General features: G+C 44.4%; 1 protein-coding gene across 2 annotated transcripts in view; it reads right to left on the bottom strand.

Moving 5' to 3' along the window:
- The window catches only part of HNF4A (hepatocyte nuclear factor 4 alpha), a 62,822-nt gene that overhangs the window by 8,264 nt on the left and 35,672 nt on the right, over positions 1-18,886 (bottom strand). Inside the window, exons 1-4 of one of the 2 annotated variants that reach the window (XM_081917048.1) lie at positions 17,374-17,608; positions 8,931-9,105; positions 6,143-6,237; positions 3,114-3,220 (exon numbers count right to left, since the gene is read on the bottom strand). In XM_081917048.1, the coding sequence (XP_081773174.1) occupies positions 3,114-3,220; positions 6,143-6,237; positions 8,931-9,105; positions 17,374-17,494 (498 nt within the window). In that variant the 5' untranslated portion in view covers positions 17,495-17,608. Of the gene's footprint in view, positions 1-3,113; positions 3,221-6,142; positions 6,238-8,930; positions 9,106-17,373; positions 17,609-18,886 lie in introns of those variants that run through there. The other variant, XM_081917049.1, reaches the window with a different exon arrangement.

The following is an 18,886-nucleotide window of genomic DNA, read 5'->3' as shown; positions in this document are numbered from 1 at the left end:
CCTAACATTGCTCAGAGGGAGAGGTAAGCTGTAAGGAAGCTGCACAAACGACCAAATAATAATCGTAATCTGTGCGACAAATTTATGTGAGAAACTGTAACACCTTTCTTTTTTGCTGTAGAGTTTGCTATGTTTTTGCTGCAGAATTGCAAAGGCTCTTGCCCTCTAACCAAGGTCAAATCCGTTCTCCATCAAATACCATGATCCACAAACAAGGTAGGTTTTAGATTTCCTCTCCCCCACCTCCCTATTTCTTCAAAATACTCTGCTAGCTAGCCTTGTGGCCAGCAAATAAGAGATGGAAAGGTGGGATGAGGAAGCCGTGGCCTGCATGGCCAAGGTGGATGACAGGTGGTTGAAGTTGAAGTCTAGCCAATATCTGGAAGGTCACATCCCTGCTCTAATGCTAAACCCATTTAAACTGAAATGCCGCTGCATTCATCTGTTTGGGATTTGGCTCCGGTTGCAACATCTTAAAGCCAAATGTTCTTGGAGTACTTCTAGATGGTCCTAAAGGGAAGTTCACACAGAAATGTTTCTCAGTTGATGAGCACAGCACGGCATCCAGTGATGATGTGTGTTGTGTTTGTGAAATGGCTGCTGAAGATTGCAGACAGAGCCTGCATAACATTTGTTTGCATCACTGATACACAATGCTTCCCAGCAGAGGCAGTTCACATTCAGCAGGGAACCAGTTGAGCCATAACTGCTACAGTGATGAGCTATAAAGTCATGCACATGATGTACAGATCTGCTTTTATGATGGGAACCAGAAGTGCAATTCAAGTTCTAGACGGATGCTTTGGGCTATGCTTCCTCCCTGTTGGGTGCCTTCCAATCCTGGCTAGCCCTGAGCAGCAAATACCCAGATACGAGCCAATATAGTTCAGTATTTAGAGCAGGGGTGGGTAGAATTCAGGATTGCACAATCTGCTTTGGTTTTCCCTAGAGCTCTGAGATCCATCAGCCAATGAGAGAAAGAAGGGAGCTGAGTGACAGAGAAAGCACTGTGCAAAGTGGCCATCAGGGGAGTGTGAACGTGCATCTTCTGACAGATACATTAAAAAGTGCTGAGTATCAATCTCAGTGAAGAAGAATGCCCTTTTTCAATGTGTCTGCTTGCAACAAAGAAGTCTGCCTGCATGCATGGTTTGCAACCCCTGCAAAACACTCTGAAATCCAAGCCATCCTCCCCAGGCAACTGTTCTCTTCCTGTCAGCTATTTCATTTGCTTGTTCTCTCCTCCTTCCTTGCTCTCTCAAGACCATATTTGTGCTATTCCTTTTCCCATGTTAATGCAAAGTTCCCAGCTCCGTTTGGAAAAAAAATGTGGCTCCGAAACGACCTAGAAAGCAATCCCCGGTATCACCTTAATCTTTCCCAAGCAGTTTTATCTGCTGCAATCTTGGCAACTCTAGAAATGTCATCAAATAAGCAATGCTTTACGATGCGATGCAATACGATAATCTTTATTGTCATTGTCCCATACAGAACAACGAAACTGAAAAATCTACATCAGACATTCAAAAAACCAACAAGCCTGCTATCCCAGCCTGGTTAGCCCCCTCAAAACTCTGATACCCCATAATTAATACAATATACTCCCACAGAGACTACCTTACACTGCGTTTAAAACGGAAACCGCATTTGAATAGAAACTATTTCTCAGGTGGCTATACCTAGTCTTTATAACCCTGTACCTTCTTCCAGAAGGCAGAAGCTGAAAAAGATCATTTCTGGGGTGCGCACTGTCCTGCACTATTTCTGCAGCTTTCTTATGGCACCTGGAAGCATAGATTTGATCCAAGGTGGGAAGAGTGCACCCAATTATTCTCTCTTACAGTCTTTACAACAAACAAAAACCTGGCTGTTTAGTATAGTGAACCTGCAAGATTTAATACAATAATACTGATCCTGGATGACCCCGGGCCAATGGGGAAGAAGTCCCTCATCGGTATCTGCCCAGTTTGGGGGCCTTTCCTAGAGTTCATATTTTCGGTGCAGTCAATGCACAGTTGTTATTTGTTTCACACAAGCTAAGCACCTTCCTTCTCTTGAGGCGGCACTTCTGTTACATTTTCTCGGACTTCACAGGGCAGCATTTCGCACCTTGGAAGCTGCTGACAGCATATGCGATGCTATGACTGAGATGGGAAACGTGGTTGTATGAGTACTGTGTTGATCTGTTGGGTATTCCCTCTGTCATCTGCAATCCATCAAACTGGAAGCTGTCCGGCAGAGACTAATCTGTGCAACTCAATACTTTTTTTATTAAGAAGTAAACTCAACTGCAGGCATAGGCAAACCTGGCCCTCCAGATGTTTTGAGACTACAATTCCCATCATCCCTGACCACTGGTCCTGCTAGCTCGGGATCATGGGAGTTGTAGTCCCAAAACATCTGGAGGGCCTAGTTTGCCTATGCCTGCTCAAGTGTATGCAGTGGTGCTTATTCCCAAATAAATGTACACAGTACTGCAGCCCAAGAGGCTTATGATGCCTGAAAGTGGCTTTCAATTTACAGGTGTCTGTCGAAGAGACCACAGGCTCCTCCAGACAACCTCTTTATTCAGCATTCATCCAGATTTGCTTGCACAAAGCTTACATCAGCTTTCTCAGCACTCCATATGTTTTGAGACTACAATTCCCATCATCCCTGACCACTGGTCCTGCTAGGTAGGGATCCTGGGAGTTGTAGGCCAAAAACATCTGGAGGGCTGAGTTTGAGGAAGCCTGGCTTACATGGTGACTAGACTACATCTGGCCTTTATAGAGCACTCATTCCAATTTTATGGGGAGGTTATATAACAATGAGCATTCATCCTGATTTGTTTGCAGGGTGTTTTTACATCTTGCCATTAATCATTCATTCATCCCACAGTTTCCCATGTATTTCCACTCCACTTTCCCAACCAGAAAAGTCTCATTTTTGAAAGCAGGTTTGTTCTGCTGGGGCAACAGAGCCCTTTAATCCACTTTAACTGTGTGATACTAACATCTGGGTATGTGTTTGAATCCGTCCCACAAAATACTGGTGGTCTGGAGGCAGCCCCCAAACTGGAAAGAAGACTAAAATGATTATTATTTCACTACATTATAAAATAAAAGACGTACCTGTTGTGAGAGAACTTCTGCTTGCAGTAAAACGTTAATGGAAGGCAAGCTGCTGTCTTCGTAGCTGGATCTCCGAGTACTGATTCGGTCGCGTTCGTTCTGTACAGCTGCAAACCCAAAACAAACCAAAAACGATGCCAAAAATGAAAATGCAAAACACTTCAAATTACTATCAGAAGCACAAGACAAAGCAAGAAGCTGTCATCACCTCATACATTTTTGTCATTGCTTTTATACAACATAATAACATTTTAATACAACATAATAACATAACAATTGGTAGAGAATAAGACTCTTCATCTCAGGGTTGAGTCCCACATTCAGCAAAAGATTCCTGCATTGCAGAGGGTTGGACTAGATGATCCTGGTGATCCCTTCCAGCTCTACAATTCCATGATTCTAGATTTTAATTTCTGTAGTTTGGAAAAGTGCAAAGGAAAGCAGGGGGTGATGGTGGCGATGCCATCCTCTGCCCTATCCCAAGAGCGATTTAAAGTGGGTAAAAGTAAAAGAATGGAATATATGTATGAAACATCCAGATAAATGCATGCCCTTATTCTAAGGAAGTCAACTCAATGGGAATTGTCTTCAGATATTTGAGTTCTTAGTTTAAAAGAGCTCTCTTCATGCTGCACGCTATGTTATAAACTCCTGCCATCTCCAGGCTACGGTCAATTTCAAGCCATGCATTTAATCCACATGGTACCCCAACCAAAGAATCGTGGGGACCATAGTTTACCCCTCACAGAGCTACATCGCCCTTAAGAAACTGCAGTTCCCAGGACTCTTTGGGGAAAGCCATGTTCTTTAAATGTGGATGTGACCATAGTTGGCTTTCTTTCCTAAATCAATCAACTCCAAGCACCACTTCCTTTGTAAGTGTTCCAAAATGTTTTGATCATTTTAAGCGCACCAGGGAACTGTGTTCTAGGATCTTTTAAGACACGTAGTCCACTTGCGACTTCCTGGGAGGTTAGCCAAGTTTGCCGAGTCATGGAGTTGCCTAAACTATCCCCTATGATAACTCCACAATTAATGGAGATACCAAACAATATCTGATTGTTACTGGTACACCTGTGCCTCTCCAGATTTATTTCCTAGTCATATCATTCTGCTTGATAATACGGCTATAATGAGGCTGTGCTGAAATTAAAACCCTGCAGTCAGCGGCTGTTAACAGAGGCGCTCAAGGTTACGCCATGCGTTATCGGGATCCACGCAGCTCTGTCACGGCATGATGTATTCTGAATGTTTACTCAGTATTTAGCTGGTCACGGACCTAATGTAACTTCTATTGAATATTAACAGGCAAATACAAGTTGAGTAGGCACTCCAGAGAGAAAAGAGAAAATTCCCCAGTCCTTTGCACAAACCACAGTAATGCTCGAACCCACTGATGCAACTATAATAACTAATGTTGTGGAAGGAACATGAATCTCCAGGGTTTGGGGTTAATGACATTAGTCTGTTGCAGCAAAAGTGACAAGAGAGCCTCCTGGCACCTTTAAGACAAGACAGATTTATTCCAGCCTAACCATTTTATGGACTGGGGCCCAATCTAAAGCACAAAAGCCATGCCAAAAAAAAGTATCTTGTGGCTTGTGAAAGAACTAACGTATTTATTACGGCATAAGCTTTTGCAAGACGGAGCCCCCTTTATCAGGTGCGTTTGGGCCAGAATCATAACAAAATAAAAAGAGCCCTGTTGGGGCAGACCGAAGACTAACTAGTTCAGCATCCTGTTTCTTGTAGCGGGCAACCAAATGTCTTTGGTGAGGCCACAAGGAGGACATGCGAGGAACAGCAGTCTCCTACTATTGCTCCACAATGGTTGGTAGGAAGAAGCATAAAGGTAAAGGGACCCCTGACCATTCGGTCCAGTCGTGGCCGACTCTGGGGTTGCGGCACTCATCTCGCTTTATTGGCCAAGGGAGCTGGCGTACATGTCATGTGGCCAGCATGACTAAGCCGCTTCTGGCGAACCAGAGCAGCGCACGGAAACGCCATTTACCTTCCCACCAGAGCAGTACCTATTTCTCTACTTGCACTTTTACGTGCTTTTGAACTGCTAGGTTGGCAGGAGCAGGGACTGAGCAACAGGAGCTCACCCCGTCATGGGGATTCGAACCTGCCGACCTTCTGATCGGCAAGTCCTAGGCTCTGTGGTTTAACCCACAGCGCCACCCGCATCCCCAGGAAGAAGCATAGAGTCGTCCTTTTAAAGCATCTAAGATGGACTTCATTGCATTTCGTGGGAGCAAATTCTACATCTGAACTATGCACTGTGTGAAGAAGTAGTTTCTTTCTTCCATTCCTAATCTGTTGTCAACCGCGCTGTGATCTTCAGATGAAGGGCAGTATTAAAAATTTAATAAATAATGAAAAATTATACTTGGAACTTTTTATATAGTAGATATCAAATGTTCAAACCACTTTGTCTGCACCATATTAGTAATTCTCACAATAGTCCACTTCCTCTCGAGAATTGAGTTGATATATGTCCCAAAATATTGCATGCTCCCCACCCCGCATCCTCAGAAGTTGACAAAGGTTGAAACAGTGATTTGGGGAGCTTCTATTGGAATTGCATAACAATCCCTTCAGGTGCGAATTGGCATGTGTGTTATTGTCTCAGTTGGTTTGGAGGCTCAGTTTGGAATATGCTGGATGATGGTTGTGAGCAGGGAAATAGGTTTCCCTAACCTTGAAGAAAACTATTCATTTGCTGATTAATAGTTGTTGAATAGGTCAAATGCTAGTGTAGCATCAAGGAGAAAAACTGCTATCTTGCCTTCAGGTTTTGTTGAAAACTGAGCAGCAGCTGGCACAGCAAATGGTCTGAGAACACCTGGTGCTGCAGCACTGCAGAAGTTAAGCAGCTGTGGGACTGCAAAGACGTGTAGGGAAAGGAGTAGGCATTTGTTTCATAACCCAGTGGCCTACATGGCTGGTTTACAGACTACGATGCCTGCAGTTTGGGCACACAATAAGAGGAAAGCTGCAGTCAGTGACACACAAAGAGACCTCACCTTCTTTCTTCATTCCTGCTCGAAAACATTTCTTTAGCCTGCAGTATCGACATTGGTTTCTTTTGTCCTTGTCTACAACACACTGCCTGTTAAACCTGGTAGGGGTGGGGTGGAGAGAGGAAGGAGACAGAATCATGAGTTTAAAAGGGAAACACCATTCAGAGTCTTAAGAGGGTGAGTTGAATTAGACGCTATAATTGCCCGAGTACTGATCAGCACCCCAAGGAATGAATAAGCAGGAAAACTATAGTGACTCTGGGCTCATCAACACTTTGGCTTGAACTGAATTTTGATCATAAAGGGACCCCTGGCCATTAGGTCCAGTTGTGGCCGACTCTGGAGTTGTGGCGCTCATCTCGCTTTATTGGCCGAGGGAGCCGGTGTACAGCTTCCAGGTCATGTGGCCAGCATGACTAAGCCGCTTCTGGCGAACCAGAGCAGCACATGGAAACTTCAAAACAAAAAAAACTTTGTTTTCAGTGTGTATCTGAAGAAGTGTGCATGCACACGAAAGCTCATACCAAGAACTAACTTAGTTGGTCTTTAAGGTGCTACTGGAAGGAATTTTTTTTGTTTTGACTATGGCAGACCAACACGGCTACCTATCTGTAACATGGAAACTTCGTTTATCTTCCCGCTGGAGCGGTACCTATTTATCTACTTGCACTTTGATCTGCTTTCGAACTGCTAGGTTGGCAGGAGCAGGGACCGAGCAATGGGAGCTCACCCCGTCAAGGGGATTCGAACTGCCGACCTTCTGATCGGCAAGCCCTAGGCTCTGTGGTTTAACCCACAGCGCTACCCGTGTCATACCCTGTACTGATTAATTCCCCGGGATCTGAGAACTTTTCTCATTGTTCCGTGGCTGTGCCTTGCTAAAATCAGATATTGCGTGCCAGTAGAGGGCCTGCCCCCCACACTCACAGCAAAAAGGGAGGGATAAAATAAATGGACAAGACAACCGTCTGGGATTGAAAATGGTCATAACTTTATTGATTTCAGATATAGGGAGTCTTGGCAGAGGCACTGGGCGTGTATCCCTCTCAGCCCCCCGCCCCCAGCTGCTTGGTCTGAGACATGACAGGCTCTATTTGGGGGTTGATCCATTCCAAAACGCAAGTTTAAGTGGATGGGCCCCAAGTGCTGAGGGAAGCTCTATGGCCCAGTAGCCCTATGCAACTGGCTTTTTGGACAGAGACGTCCCTCCAGACCCCTCTAACAGGGTACCCTGTTATCGTCGCCACAGAGGAAAAAGGGAAGTGCAGGGGAAATTCCTTCCTGGCCCCAAATATGAAGACCGTCAAAAGACCACAGCGAAGCCCTCCTAGCTGAAAAGGAATTGGTTAAAGCAGCAAACAACTGGAATGAAGGGAGGGAGAAGGGTGGGTGACACTCCTGGCTGACTGGATGAGGAGGGCAGGGTCGGCCAGGAATTACAGTTGCCGAGCAGACCTGAGTGAAGCCTGCCTCCCTCAGGTCTGTTCATCAAGCCACACGTCCCCTAAGGCTACTGCAGTTTCGCTCATTTGAACCAGCGGGTTTGGCGGGAACCTGTGAGCCTCCAATGGCGGCCGAGGGAGACGTGCAGCACTCAAAATGGCGCGTCAGCATCCGAGCAGCCGGGCCACAAGCACCGGTCACCGAGGAAGTATGGTAAGTGGCCATTACCCGCTGAATTGGATCTTATCGCATGTGCAAAAAACCCAAGACAATCCCTGCTCCAAAGCATGAAACTTACTAGACCAAGAGTTACCAGGACTTAGGAATCACCCACACGTCTGCTTTCCCTGCTGCTTTCCCCCTGGGGAAAACTGCTGCTTACCAAGGAATCAATTAACTGGGTTTTCTCCTGATTGATACTTGCTCTGATTTAGCGCTAAAAAGAGGGTTTTCTGGGAGAAAACAGCAGGGTGAAGGGAAAACTGCTTGGACCCAGGTCTAGAAAGCACAGGACAAGCAGAAGTGTGGGCAAGCCCTGACTCTGAAGCGATTCCTCCGCTGCAATTTTGTGGAGTGCTCAACACATGTACAAAAAGCAGCATATTAATGCACATAAAAGGGTAACTGGAATGATAGGGGACAGGCAGGGAGAAAAAAACAGTAAGGTCAAGTAGGACAGGTTACAACCTAAGGAATGAGCCTGTCCCTTTAAATGTTTGGAGAAAGTGAGAGGTAATGTAGATCCAGCTGCTACTGCCTCTATTCTTCACCAGTCCCTTCAGCTATCTTCCTCTTTTTCTCCTGCCCTAATGAGCAGGACTCCACTACCTTCTACTGCAAAGAAGAGAGAAGTGGGAATAAAGGACAGAGGGGGGAACTGGGCATGAACACCAGGAATTAAGGCTGCAATGCTGCATCCACACATACTGACAGGTCTCTGCTTTACTGTCTGGTCGCTTTTTTTGCCCTGACACTTTACCCGTGAAAACCTGCTCTTTAACACTGAATCGGAACAAATGGCAATTCGAGTTTCTGTAGATTTCTGTCTGCTCCAGTTCAGCAGTACAGAGTGTTTTTTCACAGGGAAAGCGCAATGGCAAAAAACAAGAACACTAGGACACAGTGCTTTAAAGCGCCTAGAAATACACCACAAAAAGAAGTCTGGATGAGCCCTTTTTTCCAAGGAAATGTGTGGGATTGCTCTGTCTCTTGCCTTCCAGTTCCTTGTAGCACTTATAGGTAAGTTCTCATTCCCTAGGTTATAACCTGTCAACCCAAGCTGGGCTGTCTCACATATTTTAAGGATCTATCAGGTAACATCCCGCTGCCCCCACCTTCCCCCCTTTACCTGCAGGAATACATGTGATTCTTTCTGACGCTTCTCCTGAAAAACCCTTTGCAGCCGTCACAGCTGGAGGCCCCATAGTGTTTCCCCGTTGCACGATCTCCACAAATGGCACACAATGCACTGGCCCCGATGCTGTTGGACGCATTGAGGTTTGCTGCTTCAGAAGGGGAGGTGTCTGTTCAAAGGGGAGACAGGGAGGGCAACTGTGAAACAATTGGGAATGGGTTCAGATCGAAGCAGGAAATTACAAGGGCAGGCCTGACAAAAAGCATTATTATCCCAACTGGGCAGGCGGTTCAGGCTGACAGAGCAACTTGCCTTGGGCTGCTTGATGAGCAGAGGTGACATCTTAATCCAAGTTCAATCTTTGAAGCCCGCTTTTCCTTCCAAAGGGAAGCCCATAGCATACCAAAATAAATACAACAATACCAAAAATCAATACGATAATATCAGGCAGCAAACCAAACGAAAAGCAATGCTGTAACAAGGCATAAATAAAATTTCAATTCAGTATCCATGGCAGTGGTTCTCAAACCTTTTTTTTCTCTGGGCCACACTTTCAGAATAAAAATTTGCTTGCGCCGCACCTGATTTTTAATTGATGAGAAATGCATTGGAAAACAAAAAGAATCAACTCCTAGCAGCGCTTGATTTATAACATAGAATGCAACTACTTTATAATATGATCGTGGGACATCCAGAAAATACAAAGCAATGCTGCTACGTAAGTACATGAATCATTCCCAAAATATAATATTGATTGTCTTCACTCTTCCTGCCGCACATGCCATCCTCTCTTGCCACACCAGTGTGGCACAACACACCCTTTGAGAGCCAAATCAAGGAATCAGATCAACTGAATCCCTGCAATATGGACATTTCATATTAGTCCTCTTATCCTTGCCTCTGTCCTTCTTCCCTTCCCCTAATTGTCTCTCTCACTGTCAAAACATATGACTGTAATGTCCTTGGGGCAGGGCCCTTTTATTTTTATTCAGCACTGAAAAACACCACATATATTGGTGGTGCTAGATACACACGAGTGCCAATACTCCCAATAATTTACTCCTTCTGGGACCAATACTTCTCACTAGCTTTGAGTTGGCAGTTCCATTATGATGGCTAACCCAACACTCACTCCCTTCTGTACAGATTTGTTATGGCATATTGGGCTCTTCCAGAAGATTCAAAACCCATTCATTTTCCCTTGACTACTGTTCTTGAGCTCCTGCTGATCTAGTATCAATAGGTTGTGATGCCATCCCTGTGGCATGGAAAGGGGAGGCGGCCCTAGCTCCTTGGGGGGGGGATATTTGCCTGTCTCCCCACCCACAACAGCTCATGCAATTTTACATCTGTTTACCAATAAGCATCAGGATGGTGAAGATGCAATTGAAGACGGCAGGCAACAGAGGAAGTTAGGGAGGGTTTAGCTGTGTTACGGTAAAATCTGGGTGCGAGGCTGCTCTGCCACCCAGCTCGTTGGACTAAGTCCGCAGGTCCCTGCGAAGGAAAATGAGCTCAGCCGGAGACAGGAGCAAGCTGCAGAAGATCCAAGTTTATTGCGCAACAGGTTCAAGGCGAGATTGAACAGCGAGAAAGGGGTGACATGAACTTTTGAAACTTCCCTCCATGCCCCAGAATACAGTGCAAAACACATCCCAGTTACATCATGAATACATTAAGAAGAGGTTGGGTTACACAGATTACATTAAGAGGTTGGGTTACACAGGTTTAACATATGGAGGAGGGAGGGGGGAATATGCAGAGCTGGAGATATGCGCAGATAAGCACACCCTGAGTACCGGTGATGAGAAGACAATGGTCCATGTACTGGCATTGCATGGAGGAAAGGCTTGGCAGTGTGATTTGACAGGATTAGGGTCTTGACACCTTGCTTGAGGGATTATGGAGGACAGGGGAGGTGTCATGGAGTCCTAGAGAAATTGAGCAAATTGGCACGCTGATTTTCTATGAATTTTACAGATTTTAGTCCCTTTTGACATTGACAAATGGAAATATGGATATATTGGATATATTGTAGCGAAGAAGAAGGTGAAGAAGACATGCCCCCGCCCTTCCATATCAGCTGGCAAAACTGAAATCCTGATAGCCAGCTCCATTACATCTGAACTCTTTAATCTAGAAATTAAGCAACTGATTTCACCAAGTAATCTAATAATACAGTACTGGTACCTTTACCTTTTTACCAGGAAAATACAGAAAGATAAAGAGGTTTGTATAATAAATCATAACATTTCCTCTATTTCCAAGACACTACCCCACAAAACAAACACGCACAGCTTTGTGCCATTTTATTGTTTTGCTAGCATATAATGCATGTTGTATTTATTTGTATGAAACATAATATTTAAAAATATGATATCTAAATGTTAAATAAACATGTCTTCTAGGTGATAGGAAGCTGCACATTTTGAAATTAAAGTTTTTTACAATCTCGCCACTCCATGGCCATCTACGGGAAAAGTTATGTCTTCATGTAATGCATAACAACCAGGGTCCTTATTTTTATCCAACAAACACTGCAGGGGTCAAAGGAGGCTCTGAAATGGTTCAAATGATTTCTGTTACTGGACCAACATTTCTGATAGGGAAGCAAGCTTGCGAGGGCCACAAAACTAACTTCTCGCCTGAACAGCAGCTTTGTACAACTTGAGAGCTTGCTGCCATAACAATATCATTTGCCTGTTGTGATGCGTTGTATGAATTAGTTGAGATACTTGGTACTGCGGCAATTCCACCCCCCCACCTCCAAAAAAAAACCCTTCTCTCAAAAAATTTACAACGAGGCTTAGTTTTCTAGCCTGAAAGAGGTTAAGATATGAGCTATTTGCTGATGGGAAGTTTTCAGGCTTCTGCCGGATAAGTTAAGCCAGGAAAAGACAGACTTCAGTCTAGTGGGACTTAGAGCCCCTGAGTAGTCCCTGAGCAAAGGATTTGTTGTAAGTACTGGAACTAAGCTGACCTCACACAAAAACCCATTCCTAGTTACCCCAAGCTTTGTTCATCCCAGCAGCCTAATTTAGAGTGTGCACATCATTTTGTTGTTGTTAGAATTCGGACTGACTGACAGAAATTCCTGCCAGCCTGCTGCAAACTACCTGGAGATCAAATTGTAGATCCCAATATAACTTCTGCCCACCCTGACTTAGGCTGTTCTTGGAAAATCATTTCTGAAGCATGTTGGGAGCCACTTTCCTCAAGGCTTGGGTCTTGATCCAGCCTTGCTAGCTTGATCAGAGCTGTTTTATTATTTATATTTCTAAGATGTTACTGGAGTCTTCCTTACAAAGTCTAGAGAAATATGGCTTGTTGTAGTGCCACATGAAGCAGGCAGAACATCCCCAGAAGATTTAAGAGTGCAAGGAGATTCATATTTCTTCACTACAGGGGGTTGGACTAGATGACCCTGAGGATCCCTTTCAACTCGACAATTCTAAGATTCGTTTATTCTATGATACGGGAGCAGGTGGTCCCCAAAGCAATGAAGAGGGAGCACCATCTGCATGTGTCAGGAAGAAAAGGAGGCCTATTCATTTTCATGAATAGTGGTCACTGGAAGTGCTCACTGGAAGGACAGATCGTGAAGTTGAGGCTCCAATACTTTGGCCACCTCATGAGAAGAGAAGACTCCCTGGAAAAGATCCTGATGTTGGGAAAGATGGAGGGCACAAGGAGAAGGGGACGACAGAGGACGAGATGGTTGGATAGTGTTCTCAAAGCTACCAACATGAGTTTGACCAAACTGCGGGAGGCAGTGAAAGACAGGAGTGCCTGGCATGCTCTGGTCCATGGGGTCATGAAGAGTCGGACACGACTAAACGACTAAACAACAACAACAACAAATTCATTTTCATCCTAATTCTTAATTCCAGCCTGCAATGAATCTGAACAGCGCTTGCGGCCGTTGCTGTTGTGACTGGAAACCGTATTAATCTTGTTTTAGAGCTCCAACATACTCAAACACACATGCACACTTCTCTTTGTGCTTCTAATGAAGCAGATCTCACAGTCCTCAAAAGTTTATGTCACAGTAAATCTGCTTGTCGATGTCACAAGGTACTTTGTTGCTTCTAATTACATCAGTTTCCTGGGGGGTGGGGAATCCACATAACTGAGAGGGATGGCAGAGGGGTGGGGTGGTCGAAAATAACTAGAATCAAGTTCACTTCTGAAAGAAAGTTCAGAAACAAACAAGTGAGCAAGCTCCCTGGCTGTTGGTGCATTACTGCGAGAAAGAGAAGGTTTGTGCTGCACTGCTTTCCTATTCTTAAAAACACAACTCCATAGAATTTTGGAATTGGGAAGGGACCTTGGATGCCACCTAATCCAGCTGATCAGTGCAGGAATCTTGGAAGCACAGCAGCAGCTGTAACAACAACAACAACAACAACTAGCTCCATGGTGGGTGGAGGTCTGTGGGTGAGGAGAGGACTGATTTCTTTACCGTAGCCACCTTGCAAAAGCGGCCTCTGACAGTCACACCCAAATGTCAAAATGTATTTTGGAGAAACCTGCAAAAGTTTAACCAGAGACCATGCTCTTGTGCTTCATGCTTCCTGGGGGTGGGAAATGAACATACGTAATAGAAGCTCACTGTATGACTGCTTTTAGTTGTCTGAGAAGCTGGTCTGCACACAGTCCTTAAAACACAGTTTTTTCCATCACTACAGATGGACAAGTCAGTCAAGTTCAGTTTCTCTCACTTTTTGTAAAAAAAAAATCCCAAAACTCCTGTACATATTTCTCCAAATACACCCATCTTTGCAATATTTTTTCTGCAATATAATGCATTTTAATATGTTATTTTAACTAATGCTTTCCCCTTATATATGCAATTCTGTACACACAGAGGACAGCATCTCAAAACACAAAAAAGTGTGAATTTCAAAGGACAGGATGTCTTTTGGTTTGTGTGCAAATTAGGTAGGTTTGCAGAAAACCAAGTTTCTCCCCCACCCTTACTGGTTGTACGCCATTAGCTTGTAATATGACATTAAGGGCAAGGGTTAGGAATGCAGAATTTTGGAAAATATAAGAATGTTGAAAATTAGGGGCATAGGACAAGAAGAGAAAATTTAGCATTTAATTTAAAGAGAGTGCAAAGCTCTGTTGTTTTTTTAAAGGATGGATGGCATGTCTTTGCCTACACTGGAATTTTGCTAGGATTGCATAATTTATCATACAGCAGCTTTCTCTGCTGGGTTTTAGAGGGAGCATTTAGAAATGGCTAAGACACCCAAACTAAGAAAACCCTGTTGGTTATCGCTGAGTGGAAACTGCAGGACAGTAATTTTCTGCGAAACATAAAAATAAGTCGTTTGTATATGATGCCTTTAAAATGCATTGTAAACTGCTTGGAGGTTCTCCCACCTCCTAAAATATAAGTGCTATATATGATATTGTCTAAGGAAGTAAGTATTTTGAGAAACTTCCTAACCGGCAGACGTGGTTGGCAGTGAAACAGCCTCAGGCAGTGGTGTGCTCTCTGTTTAATCAGAGGCTAGATGGACACCTGTCAGGGACACCATAGCTGCATCCTGCATTGTAGTTCTTGCACTGAGTGGGGGTTTGCCTTCATGAGCTCTGTGGTCCCTTTCAACTCTGATCCTGCAACAGGGGTGGGGAACAAATAGGAAGTGTGAGGATCAAGATCCCAGTAAGGGGATAGGCAGGGCTGGCACAGGGATTCTGCACTGCTGGTTATGCCACTGCCACACCACCCAGGGCCAGACTTAGGTTTGATGAGGCCCTAAGCTACTGAAGGTAATGGGGCCCTTTATATGTCCAGCTGTCCTTTGTCAACAACAAATTGTAGCTGTTTTTTGTGTTGAATATATGCTATATGATAATTTATGGACCTAATAGGTCCATAAAGCCATTTGCACATATCAAATAGGAACCTATACAACACAAAGCACTGTTGCTGTGTGTAGGTTTTATTTTATTTGTTTTTTTATCTTATATTTTGGAACTGTACATCCAGTTTCTTTTCCCTTTATTTTTTTTTTTGGGGGGGGGGCCAAGAGAGTGGGGCCCTAAGCTATAGTTTGTTTAGCTTATATGTAAATCCGGCACTGCACCCACCCACTTCCTCCTCTTCTTCTCCCCCACTAACAACAACGCTCCTTCTCCCCCCTCTCTTTTTCTCTCCCTCCCTCCACCCCCAGCTTTCTTATCCTTCTGCCATTGGTTTAACACAGGTGTGAAGAACCCGTGACCCTTCAGGCGCTGCTAAACTACAACTCCCATCATCCCAGACCATTCGTCATGCAGGCTGGGGCTGATGGGAGTTGGAGTCCAGCAAGCTCTGGCAGGGCACAAGTAGCTCATCCTATTTTACAATATCCCACAGTATTATGTACAGGTTTGAATTGGCTCATGGCAATTAAATTTCACGCAGCAACTGGGGGGAAAGATGCTCCAGTATAATGTTGTTGTCCCAAACAGGGTTGGGTTATATTCCAAGGCTATGATATATTATTGTACATTTCAATAATTTACGGTATATTCCACCCTCAGAAGTAAAAATATAAAATAAAAAATCCATGATAATATTGCCACCTTCCCAGTGTTAAGACAATCAAAAATAAAATGTTTTTAAAAAAAGACAACCAGGGAAATATTCAATGCACGCACTATAGAGGAGACCTGTATGCATATTCAGAGAATTGGTATTGTGCTTATTAAATAATGACAAGTGTGAAGTATGAAATCCTTTCTCCTTGTAAAATCACTCAGTAAAGACCTAATAGGTCTTTAAGAAAATTTGAGTAGAGAAGATATCTTTCTGAATTTCAGAATCAATGTAAGGCATGCTTCTGAATTACACTAAGATTAGCCATTAGCCTGTTTAGAGAATCCACGAGTAAACATGCCAAAACACAAATCTTGGATCTTGTGAACAAAAACAAATCCCCAAACATTTTAGGAGTGGAATAAGCTAATGACTCCTATGGGCTAAAGCAGCTGAAGGAAGCAGAAATGTCAGCCTGCAGTACTTCTTCATTCCTTGCTATAAAACATGCTGAAGTTGTTTGCAGTTTGAAAAGCTGCAAGGCTATTATTTTGGCCTCACAGTCTATGCACACACTGGCATTTTCCACCGTGAAATGTGACTGGCAAAACACCCCAAAAGGCTACATACACACTTGACAAGGTAATCCAGGAATTTGTGAGGTATCTTACGCATTTGATCCGTGAGGAAGGAAGTTTCTGGATCAAATTTGGCCTCGGCCACAAAATCATTAGGTGCACTTCAGCCAGACAATGTTTATTAGCTCCAGCCCTGCTACCTGCAATATGGGAATAATAATCTGGGCCAACGGTGCAGCACTGCTCTAAGGATGAGCTCTTTGGCCTCTCAAAAAGCGCTGGATATAAACAGCAAATATTATTATGTGAAATAAGCACACAGTGGCCCATCTCTATAGCACAATTCTGTGTAAATGTACTTGCAATTAAGTTCTAATGTGTTCTGTGGGGCTTACTCCCCGGTTTGTGTGCATAGGATTGAAGTAGCAGATTTTTCCAATCCTTCCTGAATTCTGAACCAATATCCCTCTAAGTCAGTAGTTCCCAACCTTTTTTTGGCCATGCCCCACCTAAGCATCTCTAAAATCCTGATGCCCCCTCCCCCCGGGACATTTTATTCAAAAAGTGAACACCTATTCATGTGGAGGAAGCCTAAAAGGCCATTACCTATTAATAACTCACTCTCAAATCCCCCCCATTCAAATTGCCCCCCTGCACTGGCAACATGAAGAAATGTATTTGGCATAAAGACAAATTCTGTTCCTAATGAGTCCTTGTACCGCAGAAGTGCCTCTAGGCAGGAAAACTATACTGCATTATCTAATCACATCCCTTCGAAGCCAATCCCTCCAGGAGACAATCACAGACACGAGTTGGAAGGGATGCCGATGCAGGAGCCCTGCTGCCAAGTTCTTTCCGATTCTAAATTATATTTTTTCTTAGAATTTAAACCTCTTTGTTTGGGTCCTACACTCCGGAGCAATGACCTAGCTCTCTGCTTTGTTCCCTTCCCCCTATATGCTCACTATTCATGCAACCTTCTGGGGTTCTTTCTATGCCTTCCTCTGACAGATATGTCATATGGGAGAAAACCCGTAATACTCTACAAGATTTCTACGCCGCACCCATCCCTGGAAAAGTTACCCGGTTCGAGCTAAGCACTGGTCAAACACTGGTCAAACAAAATCTTGCCATAAACAGGCAGGGAGTCTGGAGAAGAGCCTCCGCCGACAGGGAAGGTTTTCCTTGGGACAACAAGGAAACAGACATGCAGTGAAGCCTCCACACCATCTGGCCGCCGCTGCCTGTTTGCAAATGCGCCTCTGAAGGTCAGCTGTCCCTTGCCCAAAATTTAACAGAGAAGAGCAAAGTTCCGAGTCGGACTTACCGTTGCCTATTGCCAAGACTTGCATGTTCTCAAACTCCAGAGTCGTGTATGCCGGGTCTAAAGCCGCACTATAATCTGCCATCTCCATGTCTATCAGGGCTTTGGAAAGGCGCATTATCATCAGCAAACACAGGCCAGATTGCAGTGATTCTGCAGCCAGAGGTTATTGGCCCCTCAACCTCTCCAACTGATTTTGCCGGCGTCCCCTATCTGTTGGCCTTTATTTCAAATATTTCTCTGAAAGGATCTGCTGAGCTTCAAGGCCTATACAACCCAGAGGGGTGGAGGCAGGAGGCAAGGGGGGTTAATCTTTAATCATCTCACTGGTGCGGACTGCTCTGCTCAGCTTCTTCTGTCTTCCTCTCTCACTTCAATTTTGTTTATTATTTCTTATTTGTCAACGGCACAATGCTGTTCAGGTTTGAGACAGGTGTAATAGGTATGCAAGTGATCTATGCCAACCTTTCTCAGGGTCTTCTGTACCTCATGCCCAGCTGTTAGGATTACCCAGTGCTATTTTTCTAGAAAAAGAAACTCGCCACGAACACTTCTCTTGTTCTTTTATAATGGCACCTCTACCTGAGAGGTGCCAGAACTGAGTTCCAGCTGGGGAAAAAGCCCAGGGATTACCTTACTTGTAGTTAACGTGCCAAAGAATTGGACGAACGGATCTGGAATATTAAAAAAGCACCGATTTCTCTATTCCTAGCTTGCCGCCATTTCACCAATCTAACCCTTTCTTCTCTCACGCCCTGTTGTCTCTCTGTTTGGTGAAGGTCGGCAGAATTGTAATTCCTGCTCTGTCATACACGGGCCTTTCGTTTTACTTCCCTATAAAACGATGTTTTACAGGCTGTGACTTCACTGTAAACAACTCCCACCCCATGGCATTTTTTTACCACACATCTTTCAGGGCCAAGCGAGCCCTGAAATGTCAAAGTGGGCTCTCTCCATATTCCATCATGTGATGATACTTCGCTTCGACAAGTAAGATCTTCCTTGTGGTCCCCTCCCACAGGTACTGTTTAGCATTGGGGCCAAATGGCATGTGACACTCAAAATCTACGATCGGATTGCTCAATGTCTTTTTTAGAAGCTTGGAAGCTCCTGTGAGAGGCTTGGAGCAGCAGTGCTGGGGAGGGGGCTCTGCTTAGCCCTCCCCCCTGTGCCATTTTCCTGATTGAAATTCTATCCACCCTCCTCAACCTGACTGCTAATAGCCTTGGCAGGTACAGTGCAGACACCTGCACTTTTACTCCAACCTATCAACAGCCGATTCAGATTCCAATAAATATGCACAGAAGTTGAGTTGTCTACATACGAACATGTGTTTTCTATCATGCAGGGAAACACAGGTTTTGAATATTGGGGTGGGGGCAGGTTATGCCAAAAGAAACTAGAAAGCCCACGCAGTGCGGTATTGGACTAGGACGATCTGGATGCAAATAATTGTTCTGTAATATTACCTATCTGCACCATTGCTCACTTCAGAAGCATAATCACTGCATTGATT

This window comes from Podarcis melisellensis (assembly GCF_964234715.1).
Source record: "Podarcis melisellensis genome assembly, chromosome: 6".
NCBI lineage: Eukaryota > Metazoa > Chordata > Lepidosauria > Squamata > Lacertidae > Podarcis > Podarcis melisellensis.
Note: the sequence above shows the minus strand (reverse complement) of the source record. Positions and strands in the feature narration are given on the sequence as shown.